This window comes from Acinonyx jubatus, chromosome B2 (assembly GCF_027475565.1).
Source record: "Acinonyx jubatus isolate Ajub_Pintada_27869175 chromosome B2, VMU_Ajub_asm_v1.0, whole genome shotgun sequence".
Classification (NCBI taxonomy): Eukaryota; Metazoa; Chordata; class Mammalia; order Carnivora; family Felidae; genus Acinonyx; species Acinonyx jubatus.
Window position 1 is genome coordinate 124522703 of NC_069385.1, and position 18906 is coordinate 124541608.

Below are 18906 nucleotides of genomic sequence, written 5' to 3' on the forward strand. Positions count from 1 at the left end.
TCCATTGTAAGGATGTACTGTCTTATTTCACATATCTCTAATGGTAGATAAATAACTTAATTTTTAAGTTCCTTTTTTTTGTGTGTGGTTATGAGCAGCAGGGCAGTGAACATTGTTTTGTCCATGGACGTTTTAGTTCCTTTATAAACACCGTTGGTGCGGACACCCTACACCTGTCTCCTGGTACACATGTGCAAAAGTTCCATACATATCTAGGGGATGATGCCAGGTTATAGAAGATGCAAATGTTCGTTGGACAAGATAGTGCCAAATTATTATCCATGCGACTTCTAGCAATTTATAGTCCCATCAGTATCTTGGACTGATATTTGTTACATCTTTAATTTTCCAAGTCATTCTAGTTTTACTCCTAGGCAACATCTGTCAGATGTAATCTTTGTTCAGTTTCCTTGTCAAATACATTTTCAGAGCCTGGTTGATATAAGGACTAGCATAACCTCCTGTGACACCATTCTCCTCCAGCCTGTCTCCAGACACTTCTTCCCACAGTTGCCCTCAGTGGTTTTATCAGATGCAGTGACTTCATTTCATCCAGGAAATATCAAGTTCCCCTGTCTAATCTACATTACTAGTCTCAAAGTCTTTGCTCAGGTGTGGGTGTGCATGCACATATGATTTGTCATTTCTAAGGACAGCTGATCTCCGCTGTTTCCAGAGATTTTATCCAAACAGAAGATGTCGTTCCCTCATAATTCAAAACAATACTGTGTACTTAGGTTTTTATGATACTTACATTTACACCAGAACTAAATGAGAAAAAAACATTTCTGTCATCAAATGCTGGCCTCTAGGACTTTAATTATCAAATGATGCTCTAAACCCCACACTGTATTGATTTGGATGATTGTTAATGATCAGATTCTTCTAGCAGAGAGGAGCAATCACCTGTGCTGTGCATTTCTCTGTATTTGTCACAGACACTGAAGTTTAAGAAGGTGTCCTTGTTGGGGTGGAGCGATGGTGGTATTACAGCACTCATAGCAGCTGCAAGATATCCATCTTACATCAATAAGATGGTGATCTGGGGAGCCAATGCCTACGTGACTGAGGAAGATGAAACCATTTATCAGGGTAGGTTTCACAAGCGGGCGATGTCGTGACAAGTAACATCTTTGCCTTCCCCCTCTCATGTCTTACTATGACGTGTACTAACAAGGCCTATCTCATCTGCTTCCACTTCTCAGCTCTGCAGTAGGAAGAGTAACAAATTCTTGGAAGTAATATGGTTTAACCAGTCTGTGTTTTGAATTTTTTTTTAAGGTTGTTTATTTTTGAGAGACAGAGTGTGAGCAGGGGAGGGCAGAGAGAGAGGGAGACACCGAATCCAAAGCAGGCTCCAGGCTCTGAGCTGTCAGCACAAAGGCTGATGTGGGGCTCGAACTCACAAACTGTGAGATCATGACTTGAGCCGAAGTTGGACACTTAACCAACTGAGCCACCCAGGCACCCCTAACCAGTCTGTCTTTCAATGCTTTCTATTTCCAAAAGTAACACTTTCATGACTCCGGAAAAGGTTTTATAAAACTCAGTGTTCACATTTCCTGCACCTGATAGTGAACTTCAAGGAGGGAGGGGTTGATGTAAAGTCTCATTTAAAATAATGTGAGTGTAAAAATGCACATTGTATTCAAATATGAAACCTTATATTTTGATAAAGAAATTTTTTGCGATTCACATTTCATTAGGTTGTCCTTGAAGCTTATCTTTGAAGTTTTTAGTGGCAGAAGAACGGGGGCCAGCAAACCTGGCAGCCTGTGGGCCAAATCCGGCCCACCATCTGTTTTCGTAAGGCCGGGCACTGATCGAGAACGCTAGCGCTTTAAGACCTGGAGATCAATCTGGGGTGTCCCCTCCATCCCTGTTTCCTCCTCCACTCCCAGTGTTGCTGCCCAGGGCTTGTGCTGGTGGCCACTTACACACTGGTGACTGTTGGCTATTACCAGGCACTCCGTTGTGGAATTTCAGTCAGCGACTCAGGAGCCTAGCCTCCAGCAGGCTGACCAAACTGAAACTGCTTAGCTCTCAGGAGAAGGGCACATTGGGATCTGGGGGTATCTGAGGCAAAAAGCAAAAGTGACCTGGTCCCCACCAACGTCTGCCTGACCCACCAGGACCCTCTTCAGTCTGGTAGCTTTTTATCCTGGGTGTGTTTCCATTGGATCCCAGATGGCCCACCCCAGGCAGTCAGGGTCAAGCAGGTCAGAGGTTTCTCACCTTTAACCTACCTACCTGGTAACTGTGATTTTACCTCTTAGCTTGCAAAGCTAAAATAAGTTACACTCTGGCCCTTGACAGAAAGCATTTGCAGACACAAGCCCTGGAATATCACAAGTCTGCTTTTATTCAGCTGTTCTGCAATTCACATGATTTAAGGAAGCTACTTCATGGCAGTGCTCTGTTGTAGAATCTTAGCCCTTACACCGTTTGGTAATGAACTATGAAACTTTTTTTTTAATGTTTACTTATTTTTGAGAGAGAGACAGAGAGAGAGAGAGACAGAGAGAGAGAGAGAGAGAGAGAGAACGTGCGAACACCAGAGGGGAGGAGCAGAGAGAGAGGGGAACAGAGGATCCAAAGCAGGCTCTGTGCTGACAGCAGACAGCCTGATGCGGGTCTCTAAAACTCATGAACCTGACCTGAGCCAAAGTTGGACACTTAACCAACTGAGCCACCCAGGTGCCCCAGAACTATGAAACTCTTAAGTGATGAGTCTGATCTAGTGACCCATCCTAATTGACACTCTTGCCTGTCCTTGTTTTACCCCTACTGGGTTCAGAGGAGCGAAAATATTTTAAACTGAATGAAATGCATGTGATAATGCCTGCCCTGAGGTGTTTGTGTGATAATTCCAATATCTGGGTCATTTTGGGGGTCGGCATTTGTTGGCTGTCTTTTCGGTATCATCCTGTTAGAACTCTGAGAAATATTGTTTGTTTGTTTTGCCCGTTTTGTTTTTCCTTGGCATGCAGTCAACCTGGTTAGGTTCATACTACAAATTCTGTTTAGCCTTCTGCGGGTGTTAGTTCCAGCATCAGGTCAGTTCTCAAAGCTTCTTCATGTCTGCCCCACACAAGCCCCACTCAGGCTATGCTGGGACTTAGGCGGTGGTTTATATGGTAGTTTAGTTCTTGAAGCTTATGCTGTATGCTTTTTTTTTTTTTTTTTTTTTGCATCTTCCCCATGCATGCAGAGCCTAGGGGTGAATCACTTCATCAGTTCATATGCAGACTTAGAAACCCCCTTCAAAGCTCCTATGACCAGAAAGAAAGATTTCTCTCATAAAGACAGGTTTTAGTAACCCCCTCCTCTGTTGTACAGTTCTGTGCATCTGGAACCATCTTTAGGGCAAAGCGGCCAGAAAAAAGAGATGGACAAAATAATAGGGATTTCACCTACAGTCTTCAGATACAAGGGGCCCCTTTTTCTGGTACCTTTGGTCAAAGAGCCCGCCTTGTCTTGGGGTTTTGGGTAGCTGCCCTGACATTATACTAGGAGTGCAGGCCCCTGGCTGTGTACTTTCACAGCTTGGACTAGGGTGAGAAGAAAGAGAGAAAGAAAAAGCAGTCTCCCTCATGCAGGGCAACCTGGTCCTTGTCCTCTGGCTACCTCTAAGGGTCTTCTCCAGTTTCTGTTTTTAATGCCTGCCATGCAGTTGTGTGATTCACCCTGTACCCCATATTTCAAAATCGGGACTCAAAGGAAGAAAAGGAAAATGAAACTCATCCCTTTTATGGGTCATTATTCAAGTTTTGGCTCCGTTCAATCTCTTACTCTCACACCTTGCGACAGTCCTCAGGTAGTTGCTTGTGGTGTATTCTACCTGGAGTCTAGTTGTAATCAGTGAGAGAGGCGCTGCTCCAGCTGAGCCAGCACCAAAGCCCAAGAGATCGGTACTCACTTGAGCAGATGTCTTAGGGCTTCTGCTATGACTAGGGGGTGATATGTTCTAAACTCCTATTCAGCCAGACTCCCCCTGAGGCCTAGAGCCATATTTCTATCTACTTGCTGAGCACCTTCCTCTTGATAGCCTGGAAGTTAGTCATAACTAGTGTGTCTACATTGAACTCATTGCCTCATGACTCTTCCACACCCCAGCTCACAATCTCTGTCTCATGCAGTGGTCCATGGTCTACCAGGTCATCCCTGGAGGACTAAGCCCTCCTCTCTGCCCTCTTCATTTAGCTGTGAGTGGACTCTGATAATACCACATTCCTAAGACCTTTAAAAGGTAACCCCTCCTCCTCTCTTCCTGCCCACTCTTTTCCTGCTTCAGACCCTTGGCCTCTTAGGACAATTTGTCTTCCATATGAGTTTCCTTGCTAAGGCAAGAACCTGGTCATTTAATTCTGCTACTTAAAATCCATCAGTAACCTCACAGTGATGTTCAAGTACCTGGGCTGGCCCGGGCAGCCTGGCCCTATCCAGTCCTTGTAGCCAGCCCCTCCTTTCCCCTCAGCCTTTCTGTGTGTCCCCCACCTTGAATAGCTGCCATTCCTGAAGCAAGCTTCCTCCTTTGTGCCTCTCTGCCTTGGCATCTGGTGATGTGCTCGCCTGCACTGGCCCCCCTTCTAGCCCAGTTTCCTCACCAAACTCATCTTCATCCGCCATTCCCAGCTCCCACAGCACTGCCTTTGTCGGAGGTCCCTGAGTCTTTGGGGCTGGGGTTTGGTGCTAGAACACTTTGCACACACTTTCACGATGGCCGTGTGTTCTGGGCAATGCCACCTTTCACAGCTCACCTCAGTCAATACTGTGTGAACTCACCATGTTTGGTGACTCTGACTTCCCTTCCTTTTGTAGACACACCAAAAAGTCTCCCTCTTAACCCCACACTCCCCTTTACTTACTCTCTGCTATGTATCGGCTCCATTTCCCAGCCATCAGTCCCACGTCCTCATGCCCCACTCTCTCCCTAACTTGTGTCAAGGTGGCTTCCAACCCATGAACCCCATGAAAGCAGTGTCTTGTTGCTGCCAAGCCCGTCGGATGCTTTATTGCCCTTTGTATTCCTTGGTCATGCTGCAGCATGTGAAAATACACACGTAGGGCACCTGGGTGGCTCAGCCTCTTGATTTCGGCTCAGGTCATGATCTCCCAATTCGTGGGATCAAGCCCCACGTGGGGCTCCGCACAGACAGTGTGGAGCCTGGTTGGAATTCTCTCTTTCCCTCTCTGTGCTCCTCCCCTGTTCTTTCTCTCAAAAACAAACAAACAAACAAAAAACAAATAAACTGAAATAAATAAGCTTAAAAAAAAATATTTGAAGGGATGCTTGGGTGGCTCAGTTGGTTAAATGTCGGACTCTAGATTTCTGCTCAGGTCATGGTCTCACGGTTCATGAGTTGAGCCCTGCTGTCCGGCTCTGTGCTGATAACGTGGAGCCTGCTTGGGATTGTCTCTCTCCATCTCTCTCTGACCTTCCCACATGCATGCTCTCTCTCAAAATAAATAAGTAAACTTAAAAAAAATTTTTTTTATAATTTTAAATAAGTAAACATAAAAAGAAAGAAAATGTACACATGATGTAAGATCAATCACACCCCTCTTCTTGAAGCTTTCTCTGCCTTGAAGTTCTTGCCCCCATGTTCTCAGCTTGCCTTCCTATCTCTGCTTGTTCTGTGGCTCAGACACATCCCCACTCTGCTGGGCCCTGTGATGTTGGGCTCCTCCAGACACCATCCTTAGCTCTCTCTCTGTTCCTCTTCTCTTTCTTACACTTGAGGAACTTCTCACATGTCTTGGCTTCACCAGACTCCCAAATTCCAGATATTCAGCTTCTTACCTGCTTGCCCCACGTGCACCTTATGTTCACTATGCCTAAAGTCTAGCTCATAATCTTTCCTCTACACCCCTTCTTCCTGCTACATTTCTCATTTTGGTAACTGATGCTCAGAAATATGCTATTTCTTCCACAAAATAATTTGTGATAAGTGAATCGATAGTTATGATTTATTGAACACCTACTGTGAGCTAACACTGACATAGCCCTGTATGACTTCAACCCAGGGCACAGAGAAGTGAAGAAACCTGTCCTGATGGTACAGACGTGTGGTGGCTGTTCCCCTCTGCAGTCTAGTGATCCAACCCCGTGTTCTGCCTGCGCTCTGCCTTTGCTGTGCCTGGAATCCCTCCCAGCTTTTCCATTCCTCCTGCCAGGCCTCCATCTGTCCCCACTTAGATTGACCAGCACTTTCCAACCTGTCCTCTGTCTCAGCCTCCTTTCAGTGTGCTTTCCAGACTGCTTAGATAGGAGTTTGCTAAGATGTAAATCTCATCGTACCTTACTTTGAAGCCCTTCAAGGTCTCCCATAGCTTTCTAGGTAAGTAGAGTTCAAACTCCTCTGCTTTGCCTACAAAGTTTGAGGAAACCAGGACCCCGGGCCTTTCTGGGTCTATCTCCTGCCACTTTTGTCTCCTCTACCCCCACACACCCATCGTTTTCTTCAGGTACCTGAAAACCCCTGAAGTTCCAGCAGTAGGGGGCACAGCTCGCTGTCTCTGCCAGTGTGCTGCTCCCATACTTGCTTGCTGGCTTGTGTTCTCACGGACTCAGATCCTGCAGTGCATCCTCCGGGAAGCCCCCCACCACTGCCACTCCCGCTCATTGACCCCACCCCACCCCCCCCATCCTCCCCCACCTTCTCTTGGGACATTTATTCTATTCCACTCCTCTACAGAGGTCAGAGGTCGGTTACAACTCTCTAGACCATAAGGCCCTTGAGGGCAGAGGCCTTATCTCGTTCAGGTTTTTATCTGCTGTGACTGGCACTCAACAGGCTTCAGATAATGCTTACCAGAATAATTCACTAATTAGTGGCGAGCGAATGAGTTTTCTTCTGGTGCTTAGCACAAATTATATGCTCAGAAAGAGAAATGTATCAGTTTTGGGGGGAATACAAATCCTATCTGTTTTGCATCAGCAAACAGTTTGGTTCAAATGGTTTTTTTAGGAACTAAAACATAATTGCTGCTTTTAAATTTTTTTTTTGGTGGAAATTATGCTTTGGGGAAAAACTGGCTTCCTCTTGGAAAAAAATTAACAGAAGTAAGTAAATATACAGAATATTTTTGAATGTTTGTTACATGCTGGGTACTGTTGCTAGCACATTCCATGTCTGACTTATTTACTCTTTATCTCGGAGTGTTGTTATAATTCTCATTTTTCAGATGAGGAAACTAGCACAGAGGTTAAGGAACTTGCTCAGGGTGACACGGCTAGCAGGTGCAAGTGCTGGCATTCAGACCCAGCCAGCTTGACTTCTGAGCCTGTGTGTGTAACCACAGTGTTTGATGTGAACATCTGGCTTGCCCCAGCTTAGCTGGATACCCCTGTCCCTCGATATTTCGGTAATATTTCCCATTAGAGTCTAAAGCCTTGCCCCAGATTTTACATGCTCATAGATGCCTCTTCAAATGCCTGGTTTCACTGAGTTAACTCACTTTGAGAATCTCTCACTATCCCAAGAGGAGGAATTTACATTTTAGCAAGAAAAACATCTACACATTAAACATTAGCCAACTTGGTTCTTAAAAGATCTTGTCCTTCCTATCACAGAGGAATTTTTTTTTTATTTTATAAAAATATAGATAATTTTATAAAATATATAACTTTAAAACATTACATTTAGATTATATATTAACATAGTAAAAATATAGTAATAATAAAGTACTAATAATATATCACATCTTCAAATTAAACATTAAATATTTAAATATATTTATATATCTTATAAATATGTAACATAAATATCATGAATAATATATACTATATACTAAAGTATATAATATATATTTAAATTTTATTCTGTAATTATATATTTAAATTTTTAATTCAAATTTATTTAATTGTATAATATTTGATACATATAATGCAATACATGTGACACTGTGAATTATAGACACCCATGAGCCCACCATGGAACATAAGACTGATCACTGTTTGTACCCTCACTGTATGCATGTGCTTCCTCCCCAGGCCTCCCCTACCTCTAGCCTGAGTCCTACAATCATCCTTATGCCTTTTTGAAAACACGCCTGTCACATATGTTTATATTCCTAAACAGTATATAATTTAATTCTATTTGGTTTTGAGCTGTACAAAGTGACTTTATACTGTATACATCATCTTCTGTGACTCACTTTTTTTCAGTGAACGTTGAATTTCTAAGATTCATTCATGATATTTCTGTATTATATTCCATTGGGCAAATGTATTTTATTTTTCCTCTCTTTTATCAATAAACTGTAGGTCTGTTTTCACTGTTGCCATGAACATTCTTATACATGTCTCCTGGGGCATCTGGGCAACAGTGTCTCTCTAGGGGTATATGCCCAAATGTGAAATTTGCTAAACATTGTGGTATGCAAATACACCATGTGACAGGTGACCAATTATTTTCCAACTAAATAAATTTGCGTTTCCACCACGAGTGTATAAGATTCCTTAACTTGTATCCTCAATGAAAACTTGAAATCATCAGACTTCTTAATCTTTCACCAGTCAAATGGGCAAGAAATGGTATCTTACTGGGGGACTTAATTTTCCTTTTCCTATTACTAGTAAGATTGAGAATCTTTTTTTATGTACTTATGCATCATTGGGGTTTCTTTTTCTGTATTGTACCTATTCATGTCTTTTCATTTCTTTTTGTTTTAAAACTTTTATGTAATATTTGATAAATATAAAACCTTGTGTTTAACAGGGATACCTTATGAAGTCTAGCAACAAAGCAAACACCCAAGGACTCTCCACCCACTCAAGACTAGAACACTTCAGTGTTATTATGACGTTATTGATTTGCAGGGTTTTTGTTGTTTAATAATATGATGACTATCCCCTTGTGGTTAGTAATTGTGTCAGTCGTGGTACACAGCTTGTTGCTTGTCCTTTTGCTTTCTCTATAGACAGAACTAAATTTAATGTAAGAAAATGTTACAGTGTTTTATTTTCTCACTTGGAAAGTTTTGTTGGTTTTTACATTTACAAACACATTCTTCAGTTTCTTTACTCACCTTTCCTTCTTTCGTCTCAGATATTCCCTCTAGGATCACTTCTCTTTCTCCTCAAGTTATTTTTTACGAGTTCTTTTTTAAGTTTATTTATTTATTTTGAGAGAGAAAGTGTGAGCAGGAGGGGCAGAGAGAGAGATAGGGAGAGAGAGAATCCCAGTCAGGCTCCATGCAGTGAGCACAGAGCCGGATGCAGGGCTGGAATCTCACCAACCGTGAGATCATGACCTGAGCTGAAATCAAGAGTCAGACACTTGACCGACTGAACCGCCCAGATGCTCCTGGAAGTTCTTTAAGGGGAGATCTGTTAAGAGTCAACTCAGTTTTTATTTCACTCTCATTCTTGAAAGATTGTTTGGCTAAGTACAGAAATATAAATGGGAAATTCTTTTCTCCACTGCACACTGTCTGCATTCCTTAACCACTGCTGTGAACTTTTGCCAGCGAGCTTTCCTCCCTTTGGAGAGATGTGTCTTACCTCTGGCTGCTTTTCAGGTTTTTGCTTTCTCTTTGATTTACTGCTATTTTGCTCTTCTCTGTCTAGATGCAAATTCCTTTTTATTTATCCAGTTTGGGTTACACTTGAGTTTTGTCTGTGGACTTTTCTCTGATCAGTTCTGAAAACCTTTCTCAGCGGTTTCCTTCTTCCCATATTTCTTCTCCATTCTCCTCCTCCTCCTCTCCTTCGGGGACTGATTGGACTTTGTGGGCCTTGCTTTCATTCTGCTCTGTCTCTTGTTCATCTTCTTGTCTCTCTGTGTGGTGGTCTGCATCATATGTTAAGCTTTCTCTTCCAGTGTTCTAGCTTTTTCATTAGCTTTATAAAGATTCTGGTCGTTTTGTGATCTTTGATTAGGAGTGAAATTTGCTTACTCTCAATCTGAAAACCCACAAAAAAGACCGTGAACACAAATTGATACTGTTTTCCTTCAGAGAGGATTTACATTTGCTATTCTTGGGAGCCTGGGAGCCATGGGATAATCACAGCCTGGGGCCATTTTAATCTCAGTTTAATCTAGGAATCTCAGGTTCAGCTCTACCCACTGCCCCCAGCTAGTAGTTACATTTCCCCCAAAAGCAACCCTGCCTTTGAGTAGTCTTACCACCCTTTGCTCTGTTTTCTGGTTCTCTTCCATCTTACACACACACACCCTAGTTTGCATTAATCGCTGCAACTCCAGCAATGCAACAAATCATATGTTTTATGAAAGGTCTAGTCCTTCCACTGCAAGGGCACCTCGCAGAGGGTGCTGTCTACAATAGTGCCCAAAGTAGAAATATCTACAGGGGATTTTTTTACTGACCATCTTCATGACATCTTACTGGCTCCTCTCTCCTTTCCTCTCTTCCAACTCTTTTTCTTCTTCCCAGATCTCCCCACCCCCTTAATTTCCAGACTTCTCTGCACCCCTCTGTGAAGTCTTTTCACTCCTGTGCAGAGCAGGTCAGCTCTCCTCAGCTTCCATATGCACCTCTGGGCTTACCTATGCAGATTTGAACCAATCCGGCAGTCTGCCATCCTTAGAAGGCAGTTGTAGTTGTAAATAGCAATTTTTCCTTCACTCTGTTATTTCTGTTCCCTGAGTACACACTGGGTGCCTGCCAGGGGTCTGGCACTGTCCAGAGCACTGTGGAGGGGTTATTGTGCAATATGAGTTCATATCATTAGTAATGTGTTGTCTTTGAGGTATATTGTGTACCAGAAGCACTGTGTTAAAAGCTGTCCATAAGCCATATGTAATATGCTCAGAAAAATTAGAATTACCAGTGTGTTTAAAGAAATATGGACACAACTGGGCTAAGTAATTGAATTTGTTCATGCATTTTATAAGTGGTTTTTAGCTATTATTTCCTAAGAGTGAATCATCTGTACTTGTTTCAAGTTCATAGTTAGCCTTTTACAGTCATATTTCTTCAGTAACAGAAACTAGAATGAATAATTTGTATGTTTTTCAGTGTACCTGAATGCAATTCAGAAAATATCTTCTCTCTTTTTTAAAATTTTTTTTAAAATGTTTATTTATTTTTGAGACAATGCGAGAGACAGAGTGCAAGCAGTGGAGGGGCCGACAGAGGGAGGCACAGAATCTGAAGTGGGCTCCAGGCTCTGAGCTGTCAGCCCAGAGCCTGACACGGGGCTCAAACTCACAAACTGTGAGATCATGACCTGAGCCGAAGTCAGACGCTTAACCGACTGAGCCACCCAGGCGCCCGTAGAAGATACCTTCTCTTTAATAAATCATGTCAGTTTTACTCAGATAACCCTAATTGCAGCAATATCTTCTTATATCTTATACTTTTAACAGAAAGCATTAAATGCAGATCTAATTTCACTTAGTAAAGATTTATGTTGTGCCTCTTTTGTGCCAGGCTCTGGCCAAGGCTCTGGGCATAAGTGGGAGGCAAAACAAAGCCAAGTCCCTTATCCTGGAGCTTTCATCTTCCTGGGGAGACAGGCACTCAGCCATGGACACAGAAAATACTACAAAGCACTGAAAGATGCAAAACAGAGTAGATGGAGGGGAGGGTGCTCTAAGAGGATGGTCGGGGAAGGCCTCACTGCCCTGGACAAAGTGAGGAGTAAGCCAGGTGGAAAGCTGGAGAAACATTTCAGGCAGACAGAAGAGCAAGCAGGATGACTCTGGGGTGGACTATGTTTGCAATATTTAAAGATAAGCCTTAACATTAGACTAGACTTATTCTTGTCACTACTTCTGTTTTTCAGGTATCAGAGATGTTTCTAAATGGAGTGAGAGAACAAGAAAACCTCTAGAAACCTTATATGGGTATGACTACTTTAGCAAAACCTGTGAGAAGTGGATGGATGGCATAAAACAATTTAAACATCTTTCAGATGGTAGGTTGTGTGAACTGTTTTAGCTGTTCCTTTGCTGATCAGAGAGGCTGCTTGAGTTCCTCCCCTGGTGTTCCAGAATTCCCTGGTGATTAGCACATTCACCCACTGTTTTCATGCTGATGTGTGAACAGAGGATGCTAGTGACTGTACGCAGTACAAGCCCTTGTATAATACATCTGCCTTAAACTGTACTAAATATATAGTTGTATCAAGGTTCACATAGTTAAGTCTTTAATAGAAGACTGTTCCTTTCTCCTTCTAATCCTTGTGTGTATGATGACAAAATAATTCTCTAGAAGCCTCAGATAGTGTATATGTTCTAATTCTGGAATGGATAATCAGAAAACAAGCCACCACACAGAGCGTATTTTTTTCTTTTTCATGTGTTACCCGCTACATACTCTGTTACTAAGACAAAAAAGAAAGAAGGACCTTTTTGTCATGACCTTCAGCCCCAGCGAGCATGAGGAAGAGTGTTCAGTTCACTTCCCACCTTCAGAAGTTAGTTAAATGACTATAGCTCCCTGTCTTTATCTGAAAATTTAACACGATTTCCAATAACAGTAAGAATTGATCTCTTTAAGAAAATTCTGAGTTAAAGTCTGTTTTTAAGCAGCTATTTACATTTATACTCTCTCACTCTTCTATTTTAACTGTAAAAGAATAGAGGGTAGCTAAGATCTAATCTGGGAGCACAATTCAGTTACAGAATGGCTGCAGTTGAAGGGCCAGTTTGATCTATTAGGTAATCATTTCCAGAGTGAGTCACCTATCAAAACTTTCACAATGAAAAGGGCATTTGAAAATGTTACTTTTTTGGTTTAAGTTCAAAACAGTAAATATATCCTGTTCAAATGAAGTACCCACCCATAGAAATAGGTCTTGGAAATGTGTTTCCCTCAGCTCTTAAAAATGCCGTAAAAGATGTCTAAGACAGTTCTCCATTAAAGAAGGCAAACTTTTGAAATGTAAACTTTTTTGCTTTCCTGACAAGAGAGCTGAAGGGGTAGGAAGATTCGAAGGTAGAAGCAGAATTAAATCAGCAGTTCAAAACTATGCCCTGTGTTTGTTAAAATTTAAACCTTCCACTCTGCGAAAAACACCATCAAGAGAATGAAAAGACAAGCCACAGACCTGGAGAAAACATTTGCAAAAGACACATGTGATCAAGCACTGTTATCCAAATGTGCCAAGAACTCTTACAACTGAACAATAAGAAAACAAACAACCTGATTAAAAAGATGAGCCAAATAACAGGATCCCACTGCTCACCTATTAGAATGGCCAGAACAGGATGTTGAGGGCAGTGAAAATACTCTGTGACACCATAACGATGGATGCATGTCGTTATACATTTGTTCAGACCCACAGAATGTACAACAACAGGAGTGGCCCCTAATGTAAACTCTGGACTCTATGGTGGGGGATGTTGATAGTAGGGGAAGCTGTGCATGTGGGGGGGCAGGGGGACAAGGGAAATCCCTGTACCTTCCACTCAATTTCGCTGTAAACCTAAAATTAAAAAAAATTAAATATAGTTTTTAAAAAAATGAAAGAGAAGGGAGGGGAAATGCCAAAATATAGAGGAGCTAGCAGTATGTAAATGATCTTATAGCAAGACTGTTAACAAACCACGTATCTCCCTTCCACACTCACTAATTTGACAGGAGCCCTTTTCTTCCTACTTGTATCCTCATGTTTATGGACGCTCAGTTTAGCAGAGGAGTTAACTGCACAGATTTGGAGTCAGACGGTGGCCTTGCCACTTGGCTTGCTGTTAGAATGAATTGGGCAGATTCATTCATTTGAGCTTCTCTCAAAGCTGCAGTTTCCTATCTGGGAACTGGAGATACTAACAACTACCTCATAAGGTTGTTGTGAGGATCCAACCAGGTTCTGTACGTTCAGCTTTGGTGCGGTACCAAATACAAAGTAAGTGCTTAATAAAAGGTTATTATTACTGTCGTTAGAAAAGTGCTTGGTTTACAAATAATTGTACATACTAAATGAGTTAAAACATGTGACGAAGTGTTCCATGGGCATCAAACCACTTGAACAGTTTCTGACACATAGTGCTCAGTAATAAGTGATTATACTATTGGTGGGTGTGTGTCATTTCAGGGGTAGGAGAGGGAAGCTTCTGAGACCTAGGGAAATACTTCCCTGGCCAACCCACCACCTTCTCATTTAGCAGGCAGTGACCCCCAAGTGAGGGGGAGGGACAGGCCAGGTGCCTGGACAGCTTTCTCAGAGCCCCAGCACTTTCTTCTCAACGCAGGCAGAGGCAGGGAGGAGGAAGGAGAGGAAGGAGCTCGCTTTATGGAGTACCTGCTGGGTGCCTAGAACCTTCAATATGACATCTCTTTTTAGCCTCATAGTTAACCCCAGAGAACTGTAACTATCCCTGTTTGACCAAGGAGGAGGCTAAAACTCATAACTAAGGAACTACCAAGATTTCACAGGCAGGAAACAGCAGGACAGGACCAGAACCAGGTTGTTCCACATTCACCTTAGAAATGTTGTTACAAATGGGGGTGAGGACCTCATAATCTCCGAAGCATGTCAGTCAGGAATGTCATGGAAGCAGGAGGGATGAAGAGAAGCTGGTTTGCCATGTGTAAATTTTAACCTCACAGTAAGGTATGTAAGCTTTAAGAGCTAGCTGGAAGCCCAAGAACCATTTAAGACATTATTTCAAGGGAAAAGCTTTCACATGCCAAGCATCTACCATCACTTTGCAAATTGGGGACTGCTCTATATAATATAAAGAATTGTGGGGTTTTTTGTTTATTTTTCCTATTTTACATGAATTATGACTATAAATCAAGTGAACTTCTTGTTTACTAATAGAGCTTCCAAAGCAGAGGGGAAAAAAAATAGAGAAACAGGAAGACACCTCAGACCCCATCTTTTTTTTTTTTTTTAATTTTTTTTTTTTTTTTTTTTTTTTTTTTTTGAGAGAGAGAAACAGAGTGGGAGCAGGAGAGGGAGACACAGAAACCAAAGCAGGCTCCAGGCTCTGAGCTCTCAGCACAGAGCCCGATGTGGGGCTCAAACCCACGAACAGTGAAATCATGACCTGAGCTGAAATCTGAGGCTTAAGTGACTGGGCCATCCAGGGCCCCCACCTCAGACCCCATCTAAGGCAAACCACCTCTTCTACAGACAGGGACACTGAGGTCCAGAGAGAGGCATGATTTGTCTCAGTTCTCTGCTTTTCTGACTCACCTCCTGGGATGGTCCCGTTGAAGCAGATTATCCTTGCTATTTGTCTTTCAGGGAATATCTGTCGGCACTTGCTGCCCCTGGTTCAGTGCCCCACCTTAATTGTGCATGGGGAGAAGGATCCTCTGGTCCCACGTTTCCATGCCGACTTCATACACAAACATGTGAGAGGGTCACGGTAAGTCCAGTCTCTGCTTCAGCGCTCTGCCTTACCGCCTTAAGAAATGAGTGGAAGAAGCCTTGTAAGGAAAGGAAGCATGAAGATTGGGGTTTTTTAAGGTATTACCCGCCCCCTCATTTTGCCCATGTCAATAAATAGTACTGCTCTATTTAGGGTTCTAGAGAAACATGGCGCACACGGAGCCCTGATTTGTGGGTAACCAGTACCCGGAGGGAAAGAAATTCTTGGGTGGATTATTTTAATGTTGCCGCAAAGGCATATCTGCTAATAGGTAGTAAGCCCTGTAACACTGCAGACAGTTTAGATTTATAGCAATCATTGTTAATTAAAACACTTTTATATATTTGGGAATTTTCAGGTTAGTTTATCATTATAAAGGTACTATCGACCCTAGGGAAACTATATTAATTCCAGAGATGCTGTCATTACTCTGGACATCTTTGGAATTCTTTTGGAATTGGCTTTAGTAATGAGAAAATCCTCCCTCCCTTCCTCTTTGCCTCCCTCCCTCTTTGCCTCCCTCCTCTTCTTTCCCTCCATGAGCCTTGTTTTTTTTTTTTTTTTTTTTTTAATTTATTTATTTTTGAGAGAGAGACAGCATGAGCAGGGGAGGGGCAGAGACAGAGAAGGAGACACAGAATCTGAACAGGCTCCAGGCTCTGAGCTGTCAGCACAGAGCTGAACACGGGGCTCGAACTCAGGAATGGGGAGATCATGACCTGAACTGAAGTCAGACACCCAACCAACTGAGCCACCCAGGCTCCCCATCCATGAGCTGATTTCTGATGTCTACTGTGGACCAGCACTGCTTGGCATGGTCCTTGCTGGCCCCTGCCCTGTGTGCACGCAACAGCCCATCAGGGAAAGCAGACTCAGAAACAGTTCTACAACTTCTTTTTTTAATTATTAATTTTTTTTGAATTCCAGGATAGTTAAATATTAGTTTCAGATGTACTGATTTAACAGTGCTAAATATTAGTTACAGGTGTACAATATTGTGATTCAACAATTCTACACATTACTCAGTGCTCATTATGACAAGTGTACTCTTAACATTTTTATTTATTTTTGGGACACAGAGAGACACAGCATGAACGGGGGAGGGGCAGAGAGAGAGGGAGACACAGAATCGGAAACAGGCTCCAGGCTCCGAGCCATCAGCCCAGAGCCTGACGCGGGGCTCGAACTCACAGACCGCGAGATCGTGACCTGGCTGAAGTCGGACGCTTAACTGACTGCGCCACCCAGGCGCCCCATGACAAGTGTACTCTTAATCCCGTTCACCTATTTCACCCATTCCTTACCCACCTCCCCTCTGGGAACCATCAGTCTGTTCTCTGTACTTAAGAGTTTGTTTCTTGATTTGTCTCTCTGTCTCTCTTTTTCCACTACTCGTTTCTTAAACATCACATATGACTGAAACCATATGGTATTTGTTTTTCTCTGACTGGCTTATTTCACTTGGCATTATACTCTCTAGATCCATCTTGCAAATGACAAGATTTTGTTCTTTTTACAACTGAAAAATACTCCATTGTGTGTATATACCACCTCTTCTTTATCCGTTCACCAGTCGATGGACTCGTGGGTTGCTTCTATAATTTGGCTACTGTAAATAATGCTACTATAAACATATAATGCATGTATCTCTTTGAATGAGTGTTCTTGTATTCTTTGGGATAAATACTCAGTAGTGTGATTACTAGGGTGGGGTAGTTCCATTTTTAACTTTTTGAGGAAACTCCGTACTGTTTTCCAGAGTAGCTGTATCAGTTTGCATTTCCACCAACAGAACAAGAGAACTCCCCTTTCTCTACATCCTCGCCAACACCTGTTGTTTCTTGAGTTGTTGATTTTAGCCATTCTGACAGGTGTGAAGTGATATCTCCCTGTAATTTTTTGATTTGCATTTCCCTGATGGTGAGTGATGCATCTTTGCATGTCTGTTGGCCATCTGGATATCTTCTTTGGAGAAATGTCTGTTCATGTCTTCTGCCTTATTTTTTAATTGGATTATTTGTTTTTTGGATGCTGAGTTTATAAGTTCTTTACATATTTTGGATACTAACCCTTTATCAGATATATCACTTGCAAATGTCTTCTCTCATTCAGTAGATTGTCTTTTTGTTTTGTTGATCATTTCCTTTGCTGTGCAGAAGCTTTTTAATTTTTTTTTTTTAACATTTATTATTATTGAGAGGCAGAGAGACACAGAGTGTGAGCAGGGGAGAGGTAGAGAGAGGGGGAGACACAGAATACGAAGTAGGTTCCAGGTTCTGAGCTGTCAGCACAGAGCCCGACGTGGGGCTGGAACTCATGAACTGTGAGATCATGACCTGAGCCGAAGTCAGTCGCCCAACCAACTGAGCCACCCAGGTCCCCCTGTGCAGAAGCTTTTTATCTAGATGTAGTCCCAATAGTTTATTTTTGCTTTTGTTCCCTTGCCTCAGGAGACATATTAGTAAGAAGTTGCTATGTCCATGTCAGAGAAATTACTGCCTGTGTTTTCTGCTAGGATTTTATAGTTTTAGGCCTCACATTTAGGTCCTTAATCCATTTTGAATTTATCTTTGTGTGTGGTATAAGCCATCCACTACTTCTTTTTTTTTTTAATGTTTATTTATTTTTGAAAGAGTGAACGTGGGGTAGGGGCAGAGGGAGGGGAACATAGGATCTGAAGTGGGCTCTGCCCTGACAGCAGAGAGCCCAATGTGGGGCTTGAACTCACAAACTGCAAGACCATGACCTGAGCCGAAGTCAGACGCTCAGATGGCTGAGCCACCCAGGTGCAACAGCCATCCACTGCTTCTTAATCATATTATTCCATGATACATTTCAACAGATTTCTTAAAGAATATTTAAATGTAGGGGACATGCTTCTTATTCTACAGTAACATATAATTATTATAAAACTGTATAATTTTTATATCCATATAGCATTATATATTTTAAAGGGCATTTTACATACAATATCTAATAACTCTTCATAACAAACTTATGAAAAAATATTGTCCCCATTTACAGATGAGAAAAATCAAGGCTAAGAGATGTTAAGCAATCTTCTAAGGTTGCATAGCTAGTAAATGACAAATCCTAGATTTTTTTTTCCCCTTCTAATATAGCACTTTTCCCCCACAGCACAGCTGCCTCTCATAAACATACTCTTATTTTAATATGATGGTAAGATGCCTGGATTATATACTTGCTGACCTGGTTAATTATCTTCTAGCTTCAGAAATGACAGGTTTTGCACACTGACGCTCATGGTAAATGCAGTGTGTTCCCTCAGAAAACCAGGTTCAATAAAAGTCAGTCTGCAAGAAAGTTTAATTTAGGAATTCTGTTCTAAACCCATCTCCTAGCAACAGAATACATCAGTATGGGAAAAAATTTTTCCCTTCCCGTTCAGATGTTAATTATTTCAGTGGACTATTTTGTGAAAGATCATTTTTTTAGAGCAGTATTCTTTGGAACAAGTGAGTTGAAGGTGAAGTGTTATTGGCAATGATTGTCTTCAACTAGTTTGCATTTTATACCTCTCACCTTCGTCTGCTAAAAGACCCCTTTATGTTGGACATGAATATGAACCCACCTGGAACACAGGTGGTTTATT

At 42.1% G+C, this 18906-nt stretch overlaps 1 protein-coding gene across 3 annotated transcripts in view; it reads left to right on the forward strand.

Moving 5' to 3' along the window:
• Nucleotides 1-18906, forward strand: part of BPHL (biphenyl hydrolase like) — a 38251-nt gene that overhangs the window by 11507 nt on the left and 7838 nt on the right. For 2 of the 3 annotated variants that reach the window (XM_027040186.2, XM_015073576.3), the window contains exons 4-6: nt 939-1092; nt 11756-11887; nt 15167-15290. In XM_027040186.2, the coding sequence (XP_026895987.1) occupies nt 939-1092; nt 11756-11887; nt 15167-15290 (410 nt within the window). The remainder of the gene's footprint in view (nt 1-938; nt 1093-11755; nt 11888-15166; nt 15291-18906) is intronic. The other variant, XM_027040187.2, reaches the window with a different exon arrangement.